The sequence below is a fragment of the Lineus longissimus genome, chromosome 4 (assembly GCF_910592395.1).
Source record: "Lineus longissimus chromosome 4, tnLinLong1.2, whole genome shotgun sequence".
Taxonomy (NCBI): Eukaryota; Metazoa; Nemertea; class Pilidiophora; order Heteronemertea; family Lineidae; genus Lineus; species Lineus longissimus.
Window position 1 is genome coordinate 24,721,700 of NC_088311.1, and position 18,595 is coordinate 24,740,294.

Genomic DNA, 18,595 nt, shown 5'->3' on the forward strand with positions numbered 1-18,595 from the left:
ATTGCAAGGACACAGGTTTTCAAGTTTGGTAAGATCTGTTGAATGGATCATTAGGAAAATGGGCCCAGAGGCAAAGAGCTCACTAACAAAATTATTTTAAGTAGAATCTATGAATACAGCATCTACTTACATCTATGAATACAGCATTTATATAACTGGTGCCTCCCTCAACTGGTAAGGTAAGATATGGCCGACATCGGTCCTCAGGTATGATGTCTTTCGATCGATTTTTATGAATGTTTTGTTGCGCTAAACCACCAGCACAGTTTTTCATTTGTACTTCTGATGTGAATAAGGTCAACAGCTGAAAGAGAAAGAGAAGGCTTTTACAATATACTGATAATTGGTAACATATCGACTGTAGGGAAGGTCAGACAAGTTTGATTAGGAGGGATCACCCTCACTCTCAATCTCTACCAAATGTACTTCTCATTTTAAAGATACTTTACAAAATCAATGAAAAATTGCATTTTGAGCTTAACAATTTTGAACAATTTGGATAGTAGGCGCGGCCATACATAATGCAACACGTACCTTGAATTGTTGTTGCAGCCTGGACTTGGCTCCTTTCTTTTTGGGAATGACCATACTACCATAGCGATCACAGAACATCGAGCTCGGGAATGCCGTCAGTCCTACCCGAAAATGCTCTGCCAAAGCATCATGGAGGAACACGTATTGTTCCTGAAGAACAATAGAAATTCCTCAGAATTGCAAAAAGATATCAAGAAAGGTTTACTGATAATTCTTAAACCCAGCTATGTACGGGTCTAGACTTGAAAATTGTCCCCCCCCCAAATTGAGGTGTTCAAAGATTCTTAAGGAATTCCATGATCATGATTTCATCTGACAGTCTTTCTCAGATTATCTTTGTCACAGTACACCTGACCATATTCCACTCAATACAAACCTAGTGTCACAGTATTGTGCAATAGTGTTGTTACGACATGTATATTTTACACCTCAAAAAGCTGAAGTTTGCTTCATTCTTTGTCCACTGACTTTATGGTTATTTTTACCCAACCCTCCAATAAGTTTTGAAATAAAAACCTGACTAAAACATGGATGTGGCAATTCTTTCGGAATGTACTGTAAATCAACAGCTACTTACCCAAGTCTGCACCATTTTCGGCCGCGATAACCTCATCTGTCGCACGCACTCGTAAACATTCACCATCTTCTCGACGCTACCCTGTTGTATGAGGTAGTCGAGACCAATGAATGTCCCTGTCCTCCCCACACCCGCACTGCAGTGTACGTAAACTGGCCCGTATTGTTCACCGCTATATCCCGTCACCTCCCGCCAGAAATGTAACATGCTTGAAGCGAATTTTGGTGCGCCATGATCTGGCCAAACAGTGAAATAGAAGTGCTTTAATCGCCGTTCTTGCCCACCCTGAAATATGTAAAGTTCGGTGAAGTTTCCATCGTAGTGCAGTGGAGACTAAAACTGCACAGCAGGTCAAAATGGGATGATTAGTCGGGTGGGACAATCAATTTCCAAGTGATCCGTCTTCGAGGACACTAATACATTCCTGGACAATGTCCCAAAGGATAAATTGTTCCGAAGGACAATTCGTCCCAAGGGACAATTCATCGCCAGACAATTTCCCAGGTGTATGAAATCATTTAATGGGGATAAAATGTCTTTTAAGCTAATTTGGGAGGTACCGGTTATGTACAACAATATTCTTGTGTTTTTACCTTTGAGATTTTGAGAGCAGTGACAGTCATATCAGCAAACTTTTCTTCTGTCACCACTTCAACGGTGATCTCTCCATAAAGTTTGCTCCCTGACTCTGGCCAATACCGCTCACATTTGGCCTGAAATGGAACAGACAGCACTGTTACAATATGAGCCATGATATGCTCTTACCGCGCGACTCTTCACAGAAAACTTCAGACAATATAAAGTCATCATCAAGGTTGAGTTCAATACTGCCACTGCTTCAACACTGTGTTTGTTTAGAGTGTAATATCAGAGTTAGAGTTCGAAAGTTAAGTGATCTGCTTATAGTACCTGCTCTTATAACTTCCCTAAGAAGACTCCAAGATGCAGAAGCACTTTGAGAAATGATTCCGGCCTCAAAAGAATGTGTATATCCATTTTACATCAATCATGACCGCCTACCTTTCCCATTTCCACAAAGTTGGTGAGCATCACAATCTTCGGACATCTCTCCTGCCAAACCGCTCGCCATATATCGTTGATGGCCGCTTTCGTTGGACCTTGGGACGCGATGTATGCCTTCTTTTTCTTGTAGCCATCAATATAATTGGCGTTTATGTAATCAGTGCTTGAATTACTTTCTCCTACATCAAGGATCAGGCGACTATGGTCATCTGAAAGTGGAAGATGACCAACTTGTTAAGAGGAGCTGAAAATTGTCCCAAGTGGACCCCTGGCATAACTGATGTCCATCTGTTGGTTTCATCCCCAAATAAGTTACGGATACAACTCAGTAACAGTATCACAAAACATAAAAAGAAAACATCACAAGCAAAGGTGAACTTTTTTTGTTTGGGCGTATTAGAAGGCCTAAAAGCGTATAAATGACTTACATGGCACAATATTTTTGAATCTATTTTTTCCTTTGTTCTCCTCTTTCTTTGATTCATCATGAGGATGCTCCAACTCTGGTTTGAATTGCTGCAAATGAGGTAACATTCATTTGTAAGTAAAGTTAAATATAAAGGTAAAGGTAAAGGTAAAGGTAAAGGTAAAGGTAAAGGTAAAGGTAAAGGTAAAGTAACGATAAATGTACCATCTATTGTATCCGATTACACATGAGCATGAATGAATTCTTTGAGTTATTATTCATGCTCATGGGTGGAAAATTTGTTCCAACTTCCGCCGATCGTGGAATTAATTCAAAGTCCTCAAAGAAGTATTGACGTACCAGATACTCTGCTTTGAAGCCGCTACAGTTCTCCTTCTTCATGGCCGCAACAAACGATAAGATGTCATCAAGGAGTATGGCATGAGACTTGGGTTGGCTACGCCTGGCTGGCACGTTCTCGTAGAGATCTCCATCAGAGGCGTCAAGCCTGGTTTGGGCGATCAGATCTTCACAGCTGGCTGTAGCCTCCGTAGCTGGGGGGACGGCAATCAAAGCAGCTGTAATGAATGATAGTACCTTTTGTTAATCTATCACCATTCATTGGAAAGCACTTTATGATAGTACCATCAGTAAACCTTTTGTTGAAAAAACCTATTGACATGACCATTCATTGGGAAGCTCTTGATGGACACCATACACTGGTTCCATTAGTAATATTGACATGATTCACTGACAGCCCTTGATAAGCATGTTCTGGTGCCATGGTTGACCTGATCGTTTTTTAAATTTTTTTCAAAATAGACCCAGTCTAACAGCTAAATCATAAACATTTGTGACCTTACGATTAGCAACTCCATTGATTACTTTCATCTCTTCCGGACCCATCTTTTTCACATCGGTCAAACTCTCTGACTTGCACATGTATTTCAGACGGCGCCGCCTGAAACCATATAAGGTGATTACGCAACATATGTAGATAATCGATTCTTGTCGCAGGTAGCTGCAATGACTCCCTATAGACAAGTGATTTTTGCTGCATGCCTTTAAAGCAATAGAACTTGCTTGTGTGTGATTCAACTAACTTATAAAGATCTCTTGCCTAGAAACTAACCTTACGATACATTCAATGGTTTCAATCACACTCACAAAACACTGAAAATAAAGCAATGTACAATATTTCACGAAACCAGGAAGAGCATGATATTACCTGATGAAGAATGCAGCACCCAAGGCCACGAAGATCAACAGTATGATCAAGACAACAGCAACAACAATATACACCACAGGGCTACCAGACGGTGACTTATACTGGATCACTGGAACAAAACATATAACCATATTTCATAATAATGTTAAAGACGACAGATACTTCAATGTCATACTCACGGGTACCAGATGGCATCTTGTAAACAACTACCAGAACAAAAGAAAAAGATTGTTGTGTCTTTTCAAGTATATTCCACTGGTGTCTACCTGCTGCTTTGTTTCTTGTTTTTAATCACCATAACATTATACACGTGTGGTAACATCCCAAGCATTGTTGACAAAATAATTACTAAAACAAACAGACAATTTGCAGCATGAATGATTGATGATCTTTGCAATGTAACGTTATGTACAGCTGTGTTCAGTGTAAGATGGCACATCCAGAATGCATCAGAAATTGTACACAAACAGTTGGTAGAATACATAATCTGTATGCATCTTTACCTGTAACTTGATCAGATGTTTTTGCAAATTTCATCACCTTTTCCTGAAAGAACAAGAGCATTTACATGGCTTCATAGAGCTATTGAATTGCTACCACCTAATGATTGCTACCACATCTCTTGTCTCTCAAAAGGAGAACCACATGTGATGAGACTAGGGTCTCCCTTCTCCTCCTAAGAAACACTTAGAACCGCTCTATTAAGGACATACTTGGAACTGACAAATGCTGTGCTTAATAGGGAGGTATCACGATAACAGAGGTCAAATTGTTTGAAAACACCCTACAGTGGAACCCTGGTCGGCGACCACCCCGCTCTGACGACCAAGAATCGCCAGTCCTGAATGGTTTCCTCTCTAATTGCCATTACAAGGCCCCCAGTAACTCGACATTTTTCAGAATTTGAAAATTCAACAATGAATGATGAAAATTTTTCAGAATTTGAAAATTCAACTATGAATGTTGAAAATTTTTCAGAATTTTGAACTTATGAAAAAAATTAAATTGATTCTAGCAAACTTAGATAAAACTCACCCCATCAAGATCACTTACAACACCAAATATGACATTGTATTTATGCCCGGTTTCCAACTTGGGATTCGTGTATTTTCCATAGGTCTTTCCATCCCCGATTATGAATGGTCCGTTGTAGCCTTTGTCCAGTTCGGCTGCTATATACTGGTGGAGGCCACGTTGTTTAGCGGTGGTGTAATCAGTGAGGTTGTCTGTTGTGGAACTATCTATGGTTGCAATCCGTTTCTGACGTTGATTTGTCTTGTCCTCGACCCCAACGAAGAAGGAACTGAAGAGACAAACAAAGCAACTTTAAGGGCGATGCCATATATCTGTAGCCATAATTGAATTTCAGAACACATCGAGAAAAAGTTCTGCTCCTTTCATATCAGGGTGAAAGACTCCCTTAACATTGCTGATGTAAGATCTGTGAGACGTTGGCACTCTCTTCATCAACCGACAAAGAGCCTGGCCCACAATTGTACATGACGACTTGAGTAACATAATAGACAGAGGTGCCCAGGTGATGTGTGTGATTGAGGCCACACATGACGAGGATTGTCCTAATATCTTGGTTGTCTCTTGGAAGGATAAGACGAGACTGTCCTTAGGAACTGGATGAACCAACACAAAGACTAACCTGATTGGAGCAGCAAAGGTTTCAGCTGGAGGTATGTTGATGGTGATGGTATGATCTGTCATCTGATGGGTCTTGATCTGCACAAACTTCTCATCAGTCATCTCGAGTTCTGAAACATATCAAAGGTCAATTATGAAGGTCAATCACAAAGATGTTTACACTTACATTTGGTGACTTCAGGAGGATATAGTGACCTTGGCAATACAATGCCACCAGGCCCTGCCTCTTATTCACTTGATTGTTTTCTAACTAACGTCTCATAATCTCAAAGAAGACAATAAAAGTCTCATAAAACAATACAATATTTGTAAACTTACTTGGTCTGGTCCAAAACAAGTTGGATGCAGCTTTTCCATAGCCCTTGTTGCCTCGAGCCTGGATGCTGCAGTTATACTGGGTGGCCTGGTTCAAGCCCAAGACATGTTGGGTTGTTATCCATTCACTGAGAATGTATTCTTTCCGGTGTTTCAGTGCGTTGGCTGTGATATTTTTGTTGTAGGAAGACACAGGCTTGCATGTTATCTGAAATGAAGAAATGTATTAGATATGGCTAAGTCTTGATCTTGAAATAACTTCTGTCTTATATTGATCGGCATGACATCCTTTTTAATCTTCAAATGTCTTTGACTCTATAGAATAGACATGGTTCTCTCCCTATGTCTCTGCATCAGTTTTGATTCTGTGACTCACCTTACAACCAATCAGAACCACCGATGGTCTTGAAGGTGCCGCCCATGTCAACTTAAAACTCTCCGTAGATTTCTCACTCATTTTGAGGTATTCAGGAATTCCAGGCCCTAAATTTAAGAACGACATTTGAAGAAATGAAAAAATGTGCCACACCATCCTCTTGGGTGCCTTCGATCTGACAACAGACCGCAAGAGTGTCTCCATTCGTGCAAACCAGGGACACAATAAGCTGGCAGAGTGATTCTTCATACCCGGTATACCCAATCAAATTTTCAGAATCGTCCTTAAAGTCATGACTACCCGTACATCATCAATAGTAAATGCTATTCCTTTGCCATTACTGCATGCCAGCTATAGTGTTTCCCCATTACTGCATGCCAGCTATAGTGTTTCCCCATTACTGCATGCCAGCTATAGTGTTTCCCCATTACTGCATGCCAGCTAGTGTTTCCCCATTACTGCATGCCAGCTATAGTGTTTCCCCATTTCTGCATGTCAGCTATAGTGTTTCCCCATTACTGCCTGCCAGCTAGTGTTTCCCCATTACTGCCTGCCAGCTATAGTGTTTCCCCATTTGATACTCACAGTCTTCCTCTGTCAGCAATACCAGTTTCTTGCTCCAGTTACCCCAACCAATGCTGGTTTTCGCTTGTATCTAGAAGAGAGTGCAAGAACTGGTGATTAACAGCAGTGGTGAAGGACAGAAGGCAGTCTGCTTGGGCTCTCACCCAGTGTCAATCATCTCAAAAGGCCAGCATATATCCAAGGTTCTGCAGGAGTAAGTGACAAGGAGCATTGCTCCACCTGGACTGGATGCCAGTCTGTCAGGCTGATAAGGAATGTAACCCCTCCATACATCAAGTGTTAGGTGCCTTGCTCAAGGAAACAAACTTTCAAGTCTTGGTGATTCCATGAGTTGAACTCAGCATGGCTATCAACAGAACCATTAATAAGCCACGACCTCCCACCCTCACTTTCATCCCACTTTTGATTTTATAAAGAAACATACATACCATAAAGACATATGTGACATCGGTGGTCAAATCATCAAATATTTTACGCCCCTCTACACCATTGGAAATTGTGAGAAGATTCTTCGTTTCGTTATAGTCTGTCTGTTCCCAGTAACGCAGTTGGAACTCCAGGATCTTGCCAAACGGAGGATCAGGGGGATACCATGCAACCGTGATGGAGTCTGGAGAGATGGCGAGCTTTTCAAGTCTCGGTGGAGGAGGAACTGCAAGGGAAAAGTGTCAACTTGCTGAAAACATCCTGCGACGCCTGAGAAGTTCATGACAGGTCTTTCTCTTAGCTACGATTGGAGTAATATATCTGGTAAGTTTTGAGCAGGGGGTTATTGTATTCTCCATTTACAGTAGGACTAACTTTTGAAAAGAACTGAAATCTTGGACATGGCCCAGGGTAGAGATAGGGACTGGAGACTGCATTATACCTTCTTTATTCACACTCACCTTCTTCACGAGTCCGAAACTCAAACGTTTCATTTGGACTGGCTCCCTCGCTGTTGACAAACATAAACACCAAAGAATATCTTGTATAAGGGATAAGTCCAGTTACGACCTTCTGATAAACATTACCAAGTGGTATCGGATCCAAGGTTCTCACATTGTTACTATCTAAGTTGTTTAGCTGTATACTGTATGATCCGTTAGGTCCATTACGATCCTCACACGGGTACTCCCACCATTTGATACTAATACTTCTCGAGGTGAGCCTTCCTGTAACCACATGTGGCTTCCTCATCGGTACTGAAATAAATGGAAAATGTTGGGTAACCTTCACATCAGAATGTGCACTTTGGAATGGAGCAGACCTAGGTGTTGATGGTTGTGATATTGTCTTCACTTAACCTCCTCTTTCATATTGGTATCCTTGTTGTTTGACTCCTGTCCTGGCACAACTTATCTACACTTCCCCTCTTCAGTTGCTCATTCTTGATTATTTGGATATCACAGACTACTCATGTTTCTCCCTTTGATATGGTCCTGTGATTGCCACTCACACAGGCATCAGGTATAGGCAATCATAAACAATCTTGTACCGTCAAAGGACATGCCAATCAAAGTGAATTTACTTGCCAAATATCAGACCCGCGAGTTGGGCTTGTCTCAGAAGCATTTTTTTTATTATAAAAAGAAATGTTAAAGATACTTGGAGTTGGACTAAATATGATTGATGACAAGGAGAAAGGTGTTCTTAAGAAATACTGAGAAAGGCTCCTACCTCCTGGAGATGTGAATTCCTGCACTTCAACCTCCGTACCGTTTCCTCCACTAGTTTCAGCAAACACTTTAATCCTATACCTACAATACGGGCAGACATCTATCCATTCCACTTTGTGTGAAAACGTCGATTCAGAGAGATGCAAAATAGTGCCAGCTCCAGTTACATTTTTACACATGCCATAAGCCACTTGCTGCCACTGGATGTGATAGCCCTTGATGGTACCGTATGACTGCTGCGGTTTCTGCCACGTTACTTTCAGTTCGCTGTTTGGTAGTTTTTCCACGTGAAGGCTGCTCACATTGCCTGGTCCTGAATGATGGAAAAGAAAGAAATTGATAAGTGAAGTAGTTAAGCCTAAATGAGGGGTGTCCTGCTGGCAGAGGAAGGTTCCAGTGAACATGAATGATCTGTCCTATTGTCTGGTAACCTCCCTGACACTCATAACCCTTACACTGTCTTATTATCTGACAGTGTCTAACTCAACGTAGCAGGCTGAGACTGCAGCATCATCCTGCCATAGAACAGCTAGTATCTAGTATCCAAAGTGATAGAACGATAGAAGTTTTACTCACTTCCTTCCAATGTCTTGATCCCTTTCACCGTCCCATTCGTCTGGTAGCCCTCTGCATTCACGACTCCTACAACTATCTTGTATCCCATATTCGCAGCAAGACCAGTTAACTTGATGTTCGTATCCTTGGTAGAATCCTGTAACCATTCAGTGCTCCCTTCGTTATAATAGTAAACAATGTATGCCTTGAGACTTCTACAGTTGAGGCTTACCAATGGGATTGCCTAAAATGAAATGCACATGATATCGACTGTAAATCAAGCCTAAGAACGATGCAATTATATGTTTTATTTGTAGACAAGGAACAGAGGGACTGCTGACTGATGACCCTGCCATACACAATCACTGATTGTAGCCTGGGACTGTTGGCCTTGGAGTAAAGTGTTAAGTGTCTAACATCTTGGAACGAGCATGGCCATGCACATATGGTGGATGACAGGCCAAGTTGCAGTGTCAACTATCTTCAGGATGGCTGGTCACATATATCAGAGGAAAGGACAACAATTTTAGCAGACCAAGGGCTATAGGCTTTGATTTGTCTACTGACACATTTGTATCACAACTACCCTGTATCTACTACATCTGAACTTCAATCAAGACTTGGAGAAGATGTTGACCACAGTAACTTTATAATAACGTTTTACCTCAAAGGGTTAATGAGTCATATAGGTGCACTAAACAAGCAGCTTCACCTCCCCTACCCAAACACACTGTCTGCGCCTCTGAATGTTAAATTCCCTTGACTGTTTACAGACAAAACATACACCATTTTCATTTCCCCAGATAACATCTTCAGCCACACTTATTTGTTTACATTATCAATGAGGAGTCAACCTGCAGACCTTAATGATTTGGTAGCTATTTCACTAACAGCTACTGGTATTTGGGGTAATTATAGACTTTAACTCATGTCATACACAAAACCGAATTTTTCGTCGTGACAGAATTGAAGTTTAATGTGACATACAGTGGAACCCTGGTCGGCGACCACCCCGCTATGACGACCAAGAATCGCCGGTCCCTAATGGTTTCCTCTCTAATTACCATTACAAGGCCCCCCGTAACACGACCACCCCGGTACCCAGACCACGACCACTGGTCTCAATAACCAAATTCACCCCCCTAATCCGACCAAAGGGCCTAATTGCCGTAATCGGTCGTGACCGCATCTCCAATTAACCCACCAAATTTTTCAGAATTTTGAACTTATGAAAAAATTCAACTCTGAAGGATGAAAAAATTTCTAAGTCCAAATGTTTTTTTCATTTTTTTTTTCTGCTCAAAATGAAGAAACATCATCAGCCCCCAAAAAACTTACGTCCCATTTCAACTCCACAGTTATCTTCGATGGCCAAACCGACATGTCCTCAATACTACCTCGGTGAGATGTGATATTTGGTCCCAGACTGGGCTCTGAAAAGACTCGCGGAATTAGCGACACCAATTGGACTACCAAACATGCAATATGGCAATACAGAAGTTGCAGGTTACTCACGACTCCCACTCCGTTTACAAATTTGAGAGTGAATTATAGTCGTCTAACCACAACTTTGATTCAACCTCTCTACTGTCTCAAAGTTTACCAAATGAGATTACTATACCGCTAGGCCAAGGAAACTAACTCAGTTAGGCCCTATAGAGATGGGAACGTTGACACAATAATAGTTTCAATCTGCCAGAGTGGGGCGACTGACTGTACCTCTGAAATTGTCTTTGATGCCAAACATCATGAGGTTGAGAAGGTGACACTTTATGCTCTCTTTGTCTCTTACTTGGCAACAAAAAGATATCTTTTGATTACACCAGTAGTTATAAAACATCTTCAATCAAAGTGAAACGATACCAACCTATGCAGCTTGTCCGACTGGTTCCAACAGCTCCCACGCCAGGCTCCGGTCCAAATAAAACACTTGTTGCACTATCGCCTTGCCAACCAAGGATTATCCGAAAATCATAGAATGTAAACGAGTCTAATCCAGTCACAGTGAAATCAAAATTGTTTGAGAAAATCCCTGCATCCGTCCAAGATGATGTGCCACTTTCAGCATACTGTAGCTTATATTTGGTAACAGGACCTTTGCCATTGTCCATTTCTTGCTGCCAAACAGGCCAAGCAACAGTGATGGAGTTCCTTGTATAGTTGAGTCGGGTTGGCGGTCTCTTCATGCTGGGTAACTCTGAAAATTTAGATTCAAATTACCATTCGGTGAAAAGTTCGGACGATTGTGACCATTCCATCTTCTTAAAGACCAAAGTTGTTCGGGGCTCAGGTTCTAGTAGCAGCGAGGATGAAGGTGTATATGATCAGCTTATCGAAAGGTTTGAACTCAGGGAAGAAATTATCTGGCGTTGATTCGGCGCCGATTGAATGGTGACAATGTCGGCCAAAAAAATGATGAAGTCATAACCTACCAATCTGGCAGTTTTCTCCTGTATACTGGTCGTTGCAGCCAGACATTGAACACCTCCCCGTGATGATGTCACACTTCTCAGTCACATCTTGACACTGACACTTCAGGTTACAGTTTGGTCCATGTTCGAGGTACGGACAAGCTGAAATAGGAGAGAAATATCAAAATCAAATATCATATCATTATCCTCATTCAGTGATTCCATGTGTCCTTTTGCTGCCGTCATTTGCCTGTAGATAATGGCCACTGTCGAGAGCCAAAAGTTTTCAATGCTACAATAGGACGGCGATAACAGTTTTAACAGTATGTCTGATAATAATGACGTTTTTATCATGAGCTTCAGATTTCCAGAAATGTCTCACGCCAGACGACATATTATTGCCATATTGACCTAAACGGTGACAATGCGTGTGATGAGGCAATGTCTTCTGATGTTTGTTCATTACCTTTGTATTGATAAGCATGAATCTTCACTTCACAGAAGTCCAGGATGGCATTGTCATACTGTAGTTGAATGAAAAGATATCGTCCAATCACAGGCTTCGTACACTGTATCATCTGACTGCCGGCATCTGGAATGCTCCCCGCCAGGAAGTAACACAGGTCATCATCGGTGGGATATGTAATTCTTCTATCAGTCATCCAGATCTTTATTTCTTTCAATCGAGTTTCTTGAAAGAAGGAAAATCACATGTGACTTAATTGCCAAAACAAAGTCCCTAATTTCAAGTCCTTCTATCCATGGATGCATTCAGGTGGGATCAATCTTTGATGATCATATCGTATCAAAACCTTGAGCATCTCCCAATCTTACCTGGTGTATTAGGTCCTCCGCACTGTGAGCAATCTCTGTTGAAGATAGTAAGGCTGAAGAGGACATGGGGGTAACTCAGGTCCACCCTCCACCATGGCTTATCCATGGTTTTTGTATGGGAGCAATGGCCATTTGACAAGTCAGGGTCAGTGTTGTTGTCGACTGCTCTGCTGGCATCAAATGATTTATAGGTTGGAGACATCTGAACGTATGTGGAACTCTGCTCAGCAGTTTTTCCCAGAGCTCCATTTCCTAGAAACAAAAGTTGAAAACACAACCATGAGGTTACTGGTGACTAAAAGTTAGAAAGAATTGGAAAGGAAAGATGAAATCCATAGGTGCATTTTATCTTTTTGCTAAAATGTAATTGACACACCATATGGTTGCATACTGAGGGCTACTCTACTCAGATCCAGTGGTTTAAAAGGGGTTAACTACACTTGTGACCTTGGACAAGCTGCTTCACTCCGACTGCTATCCTCTAAATGTGATGTTCAACTAGATCTTTAGTGCCTGTATCTGTATGCCAAAGCAAGCAAGAACAGCCCAGCCATTCTCATGACTGAATGAGGCATTGCCATGACAACTGCATACCTATCTGACAAGCTTCTCCACTCCATCCGTAATCACACTCGTTAGGACATTTTCCAGTCGTTTTGTGACAGACCGCACCAGCCCGGCAGCGGCACGTGTATTCACAGTTGATACCAAATTTACCATCTTGACAACCTGAAGTAAGAAGAGAGTTTGTAACTTGGCGTAATCAATGCATAAACGTTGATGCTTGTATCTCTCCTCAATTTCTGACTCAGTGAAAGGAATAACCTGCTCTCTCATCTGCTATGAAAAACATGTGAAACCAAATGTATCAAGGCGTGCATTCTCCGGGACCAAGATACTTGGGACTTAGAAATTTGACCCGTCACAGCAAAACCAGGTGCTTGTTGCACAGAAGATGAGCCTGACACCAGGAGATAACGAAAGAAAATGATGTACTCTGATTTCACAAAAGGTAGACAATAGTGAAATGAACAACCAGTTTGCTCAACCTGCTAAGCTGAGAGCGACATGCACCTAGTTTTGCTGTGACGGGTCACAAATGTGGTTCCTACTTTGTCGTGGTTACAGATGTTTCCTAAACTGAGTAAAAATGATCAATCCATTCTTCAAGAGGGTTACCATCCTGAGATCAGACTTTTTTTACTCCTATGTCGTATACAAATTTGTTTGATGAAATATCGAGATGCGGAGTATACTGAAAACAACTGGTGCCAAGATGGAGGGTTACCTGCTAACAGAGCAGTTCACTCAAAGGAGGTTCCACTGCCATCTGGTTTAGAATTCTGACTTACTAGTTTTGCAGTGAGTACCAGTAACACCCTTCCAGCAGTGACCACTCCTTGGGCAAACTCCGCTCCTGCTATCGCACACTTCATCAACATCATAACATAAGCACTCGCTGTCGCAGTTTTCTCCAAAGCGATATCTCGGGCAAGCTGGTGAGGAGAAAAGACAAAATGAAAGAGAAATCAGGCCCACTGTAGACCATTGGGAATAGCAATGGCTTTATTTAGGTCTGACATTCACAATGGTGTGGTATCATGATGAATTGTGTTAAATGCTGGATCTATGACAGGGATTAATCAACAACACTCCATTCAAGGACCTATGACAGGGATTCTCCATCACAGCCCCATGGATGAACCCCGTCATCGATCCAAGGATGGACACTTTTGCCTGTGTATTATGTTGACTGTCCGTTGAAAATTACACTGGTAGCTGAACATATCCATCCCTCAGAGAGCAAGGATAAGATGTCGCCCGATATTTTGAGTACATTAAATCTTGATGTAGTAAGGGGACAACTTACCACAATCTCCGACACTGCAATATTTCCAACCCCCAGATGTTGTATAACACCAAGGTTTATTAGCATCATCTGTCTTTGGGTTTCGACAGTACTTCTTGGCATCAGAACGAGTGCCATCTAAGTGTCTGAAATCAGAATCAGGATAGTTTCCATGGTATTTCCACGGGTGGCAATTACCGTTTACAGATTGGCTCATTTTCCCAAGATAAGCCAATCCAGTACATGTGCCAGCCACGCCACCAACAACACAGATCTTCTCATCATTGTAACTGCAGGAAGAGCCTGAAATGAAAAAAACAACTTTCATCAAAGTAGAGACTCAAAATGCCTAGCTGACGGCCGAGCTCCATTCTTACCGCAGCAAACTAAAGCAGGTGCGCCTCTCAAACCATTTTAATTCACCAAATTAAGCTACACCTTGCAAAGGTCATTGTATTGGGCAGCAAACTATAAAAGCCACTATAACTATTATGTTTCATAACACACTGTCGGAAATACCAAAACTGAGGTGGCTTTCTTTATATCCACTGTAAATAGTACAACCAGTGTTAAAAATTATCTCTGGAGAGGCAGCTTGGGTATCAAGGAGGAACTCATACAATGCTCACCAGTGAAGGACAAAGTGACAAGCAGTCCAGATTCTAACCCACAACCCATGGAATGAGAGTCCATAAGGCTTTATGTTTGTTAAAGGATGAGTAGAGATACTTTAATACTTACTTAGCAGACAATGATCACCCCAGGAATCCCCAGCACATTCTCCTGATGGACAAATTCCAGTTGTCTTATCACAGCTTGCGGCTCTTTTACAGTTGCACTTGAAATGGCATGACCTTCCAAAGAAGCCATCTTGACTACAAGGGTGGTCACCTTCTGCAAACAAAACATTGTGAGATAAAATCTTGAAATGGAAACTCGCACTCTTCAAGCAAGCCAGAAAATATACACCTCAACACATCACACTAAACACTTTCTCTGGGCTTACTTTGGTATAAGTTTAGTATTATTGTTACTTATTCTGAGAAATCGTTCCCATTACCAATGCATCTCTACAGGACTCCAGGCTGGCATCACCACAGGATCCACTTTCCTTTCATCTTCAACTGAGTTATTCACATTATGATTAGACGCATGATGTTCTTGTCGGATATACAGTAGATCTCTATTAAGGACCCCCTCTGGACTGACAAGTTCTGTCCTTAATAGAGAGGTGTCCTTAGTAGAGAGGTCAAATTGAATGAAAACAACCAATTTGGGACCAAAGCTAGTGTCCTTAATAGAGAGGTTGTCCTTAATAGAGAGGTGTGTACGTTAAGGGAGGTTCCACTGCATATCCAACAAGTTCAGCAATATCACAGTCAGATCAGATATTCAAATTAGTTGGGTATTTAATGGCCATGATCCCATGGTGATATGCAACAATGACAATGATCTGCACAGTAATTACTATGTGTTTTTGTTACAAGCTGAATGTCACATATTTATGTGATAGAAATGACGTCCATAGAATGCAATTTATCTCTTGAGCGAACAGGAGCAGAAGCGTGCCACAGAGTAATGCTTCTTTCAAATAACGGGGTCCACCGAACAAGATGCAGTGTTGCATTCAGAACTCTCCCTTGAAGCTTTATAATCCACAAAAAATATCAAGTCAGAGGTGTGTATCTTCGCTGATGGGCCTGTATCCCTGATATTCAACAGGACAGTGGAGATCACATACAAGGCAGGTAACTCTGTGGATATGAGCAGAAATCAGAGGTGATGATGGATAGCTAGGAAGTGAAACCTTGAAATATGAGGATAAGAAATAGAAATGGTTCAAGTCAAGGTAGAGGTCTAATCGGACACTGATAATAAACTTATCCACTCCTTCACTCAAACACCGCATATGAAAATATTTTGCTTGTTTGTGAGATGCCCAATTAGGACAATGAATCCTCTAGGAACCTTGAATTCTCATGAGATCAACTATAAACATTTGCAAACTAGTGATGTAACAGTGGGTTAACCTTATAAATGGTCTATTGGTTTGCATCTAGCTCCATTCTTGGCCAATAAAAGTGAGTAATGCATGATCTCCTGATGATACTATGGAAGAAAATCCCACAATACTGTAATTCCTCACGATTCATGGCTCAATTACAGTAAACCACACCAGTCTGGGGAATCTACAAGTCACAGGAGGCATTACTGCAAGTTGTCAACACAGCATTATTCTGCCAAATAGACCACAATAGTACCAGAGGGCTGATGTGGGACTGTGTGCTCACCTGACAAGAGGGAATAGCAAAATACATGTAAAAATAACGTGACCGCACTGTAGACTTTTATGGATGCCTCTATAAAGTGATGTGATCCTCTTCCTAACCCGATGCTAGGTTCATGATGTTCATTTCTAAACAAATCAATTGTTTATTCTTCCAGTAGTGTTTGACCCCACCTTGCTAGGTTTGACTCAACTCAGGGTCAATCTTTTGATAATAAGCTTTCACCCATGCTAAATAATCACATGATGGTTGCTCATGAAAGTTTTACAGCTTATTCTGACATTTGGCATTTCAAAACAAAAGTTGTGACCAAGTAATGAGTGACAAAGGAAGTGGGTCATCAAAGTATGAACATCCCAATACTCTTGTATAATATTTTTCAAATTGAAACAGTACTGCAATATCATAATGATGACCAGAGAAACGCGAAGACCAAGTTGATTTGTTTCAGATGAATGGTTCCACTACTACTTCCACAAGGTGTGTTAGTTCAAATGAACATAGTTCTTGGTGATCAATGGCTTCATAGACCTGCAAGCGCAGGGGAGGCTTTCATTCTTAACACTTTAGATTTCCATTTTACACCACATAAGGTGTAATTTTATGGTATGCATTTAGCTAGGAAATGGTTAAAGTTGTGTCTAGCAACCTGAGTGCACACAAAGTAGGCCAACCACTCACTCCAGAAAGATGCCACAACCTGTATCTGGACTAAATCATGCAGAACATCAAACATGCCAAGGCAGAGATGTTTAAAAACATCAGACCATTTGAGTCATATTGGAAACAGATTGTTTGTTTCAGCTTCTTAATTAACTTCACAGCTCCAGACTCCATCCACAATCTAGAGAAACCATGGATCCAATTAAGGGTTGACCATAGGCACAATCATTTGGGCTAGAACTTGAAATCCTAAAGCAATTACAATGGAATCAGAACTGCTTCAAAATGAAGTGAATGCCAATTCTACTGAGATTTGCTAGGAGTGCCCAGTGCTGTTGAGTGGTGGTTGTCAATGAGGTCCTCATGCAGTATTCTGCTGTCAACCCTGATAGTCTTTCAGTTACCAAGAGCCAGGATGATAATGATGGCAGGCTGACGGGCCACACAATAAACACTTCATGAACCATAAACATGAATGCCTTTCCTAATAGCCTTGAAATTGACACCATGACCCAAACTGGTGAATAATGGCACCTATTATTTGTCAGCAGAGAATCTGTGTCAGCCAGCAGAAGCCAAGCAGGAGATCACATGCACTGAACTAAGATAGTCCTCAGCTTACCGCTACATGCATGAAATATGTCACCAGTCACAGCAAGTAAGATGAAGAGCATGTCGCACAGATGATGAGCCCAAATGACACCAGGAGATACAATGGAAGAAATTGATGAACTAAGATTTCAGAAAGGCAGACAAAAGTGAAATGAGCATCCAGTTCTTCCCAACATACCAAGCTAAGAGCATGAACAAGCACTTAGTTAAGGCCTATGATGGGTCACATAATTATGAGAATCATCAAGCTGGTTTGGCCAAAAGCTGAACAATGTTCTGAAAATTTTCAAGCCTGAAATCTATGATGATGATGATGATATATTACCACAGGTGCTTGTAGGAGGGTTAGGGTTGGGTAAGATAGGGTTAACCCTTTAACTGCCACCGTTGCAGAATTGCGACGAGCGCCTATGCGTTATTCATTGAGTTTCATTGAAAAGATCGTCAGCTACACAGTTTTCCCTCCCACTGATAGATGGCGCGTGCAGGTAGCAGATCGTTTCTATGGTGGTTTCTAGTAATCTAACTCTTCTCTGCTCCGTTTCGAGCTACAGTCTTCTAAAAACAGGTTATAGGAAAATAAAGAATTGAAGAAAAGAATTAATTCTGCAGTTAAAGGGTTAACGAAGGCCAAGACACGACAGACAAAAGCCAAAAAGGAGACTGGATAGACAAATATAGGCTTATATACTAGTATAAAGATAGACGTCAATCAGATGACGAGATGTGAGACAGACTGTCTCATATATCTATAGACAGAGGCTAAACACATCTAATAGAACAACATGCATCTACAATGTATCCAAGTACATGATGAGCAGTAGTTTTGAAAACAGGTCCAACTTTTCACTCATCTTCCATTTCTACCACTTTCACCATCATTTATTCCAAATTGAATAACCCGCCGACAGAACTCACCAACAGCAGCCGAACAATAGAATCCAAAGCACGAAAGGCTAATTAACAATAGCCTTGTAGTAAGTAAACTCCGACCACCGTCACTCCGTTCTGCCATTTCTCAATTCTAT

At 41.4% G+C, this 18,595-nt stretch overlaps 1 protein-coding gene across 1 annotated transcript in view; it reads right to left on the reverse strand.

Moving 5' to 3' along the window:
• The window catches only part of LOC135487050 (receptor-type tyrosine-protein phosphatase mu-like), a 21,145-nt gene extending 2,550 nt beyond the window's left edge, over positions 1-18,595 (reverse strand). Inside the window, exons 1-29 of the mRNA XM_064770368.1 lie at positions 18,486-18,595; positions 14,746-14,898; positions 14,026-14,307; positions 13,508-13,651; positions 12,750-12,884; positions 12,156-12,407; positions 11,788-12,012; positions 11,343-11,483; positions 10,778-11,107; positions 10,249-10,343; positions 8,932-9,154; positions 8,357-8,668; positions 7,585-7,881; positions 7,126-7,349; positions 6,698-6,767; positions 6,113-6,219; positions 5,740-5,944; positions 5,423-5,531; positions 4,804-5,071; positions 4,272-4,314; positions 3,769-3,877; positions 3,404-3,501; positions 2,901-3,118; positions 2,563-2,650; positions 2,132-2,343; positions 1,705-1,824; positions 1,112-1,396; positions 535-684; positions 131-304 (exon numbers count right to left, since the gene is read on the reverse strand). Of these exons, the coding sequence (XP_064626438.1) occupies positions 131-304; positions 535-684; positions 1,112-1,396; positions 1,705-1,824; positions 2,132-2,343; positions 2,563-2,650; positions 2,901-3,118; positions 3,404-3,501; positions 3,769-3,877; positions 4,272-4,314; positions 4,804-5,071; positions 5,423-5,531; positions 5,740-5,944; positions 6,113-6,219; positions 6,698-6,767; positions 7,126-7,349; positions 7,585-7,881; positions 8,357-8,668; positions 8,932-9,154; positions 10,249-10,343; positions 10,778-11,107; positions 11,343-11,483; positions 11,788-12,012; positions 12,156-12,407; positions 12,750-12,884; positions 13,508-13,651; positions 14,026-14,307; positions 14,746-14,898; positions 18,486-18,582 (5,166 nt within the window). The 5' untranslated portion in view covers positions 18,583-18,595. The remainder of the gene's footprint in view (positions 1-130; positions 305-534; positions 685-1,111; positions 1,397-1,704; positions 1,825-2,131; positions 2,344-2,562; positions 2,651-2,900; positions 3,119-3,403; positions 3,502-3,768; positions 3,878-4,271; positions 4,315-4,803; positions 5,072-5,422; positions 5,532-5,739; positions 5,945-6,112; positions 6,220-6,697; positions 6,768-7,125; positions 7,350-7,584; positions 7,882-8,356; positions 8,669-8,931; positions 9,155-10,248; positions 10,344-10,777; positions 11,108-11,342; positions 11,484-11,787; positions 12,013-12,155; positions 12,408-12,749; positions 12,885-13,507; positions 13,652-14,025; positions 14,308-14,745; positions 14,899-18,485) is intronic.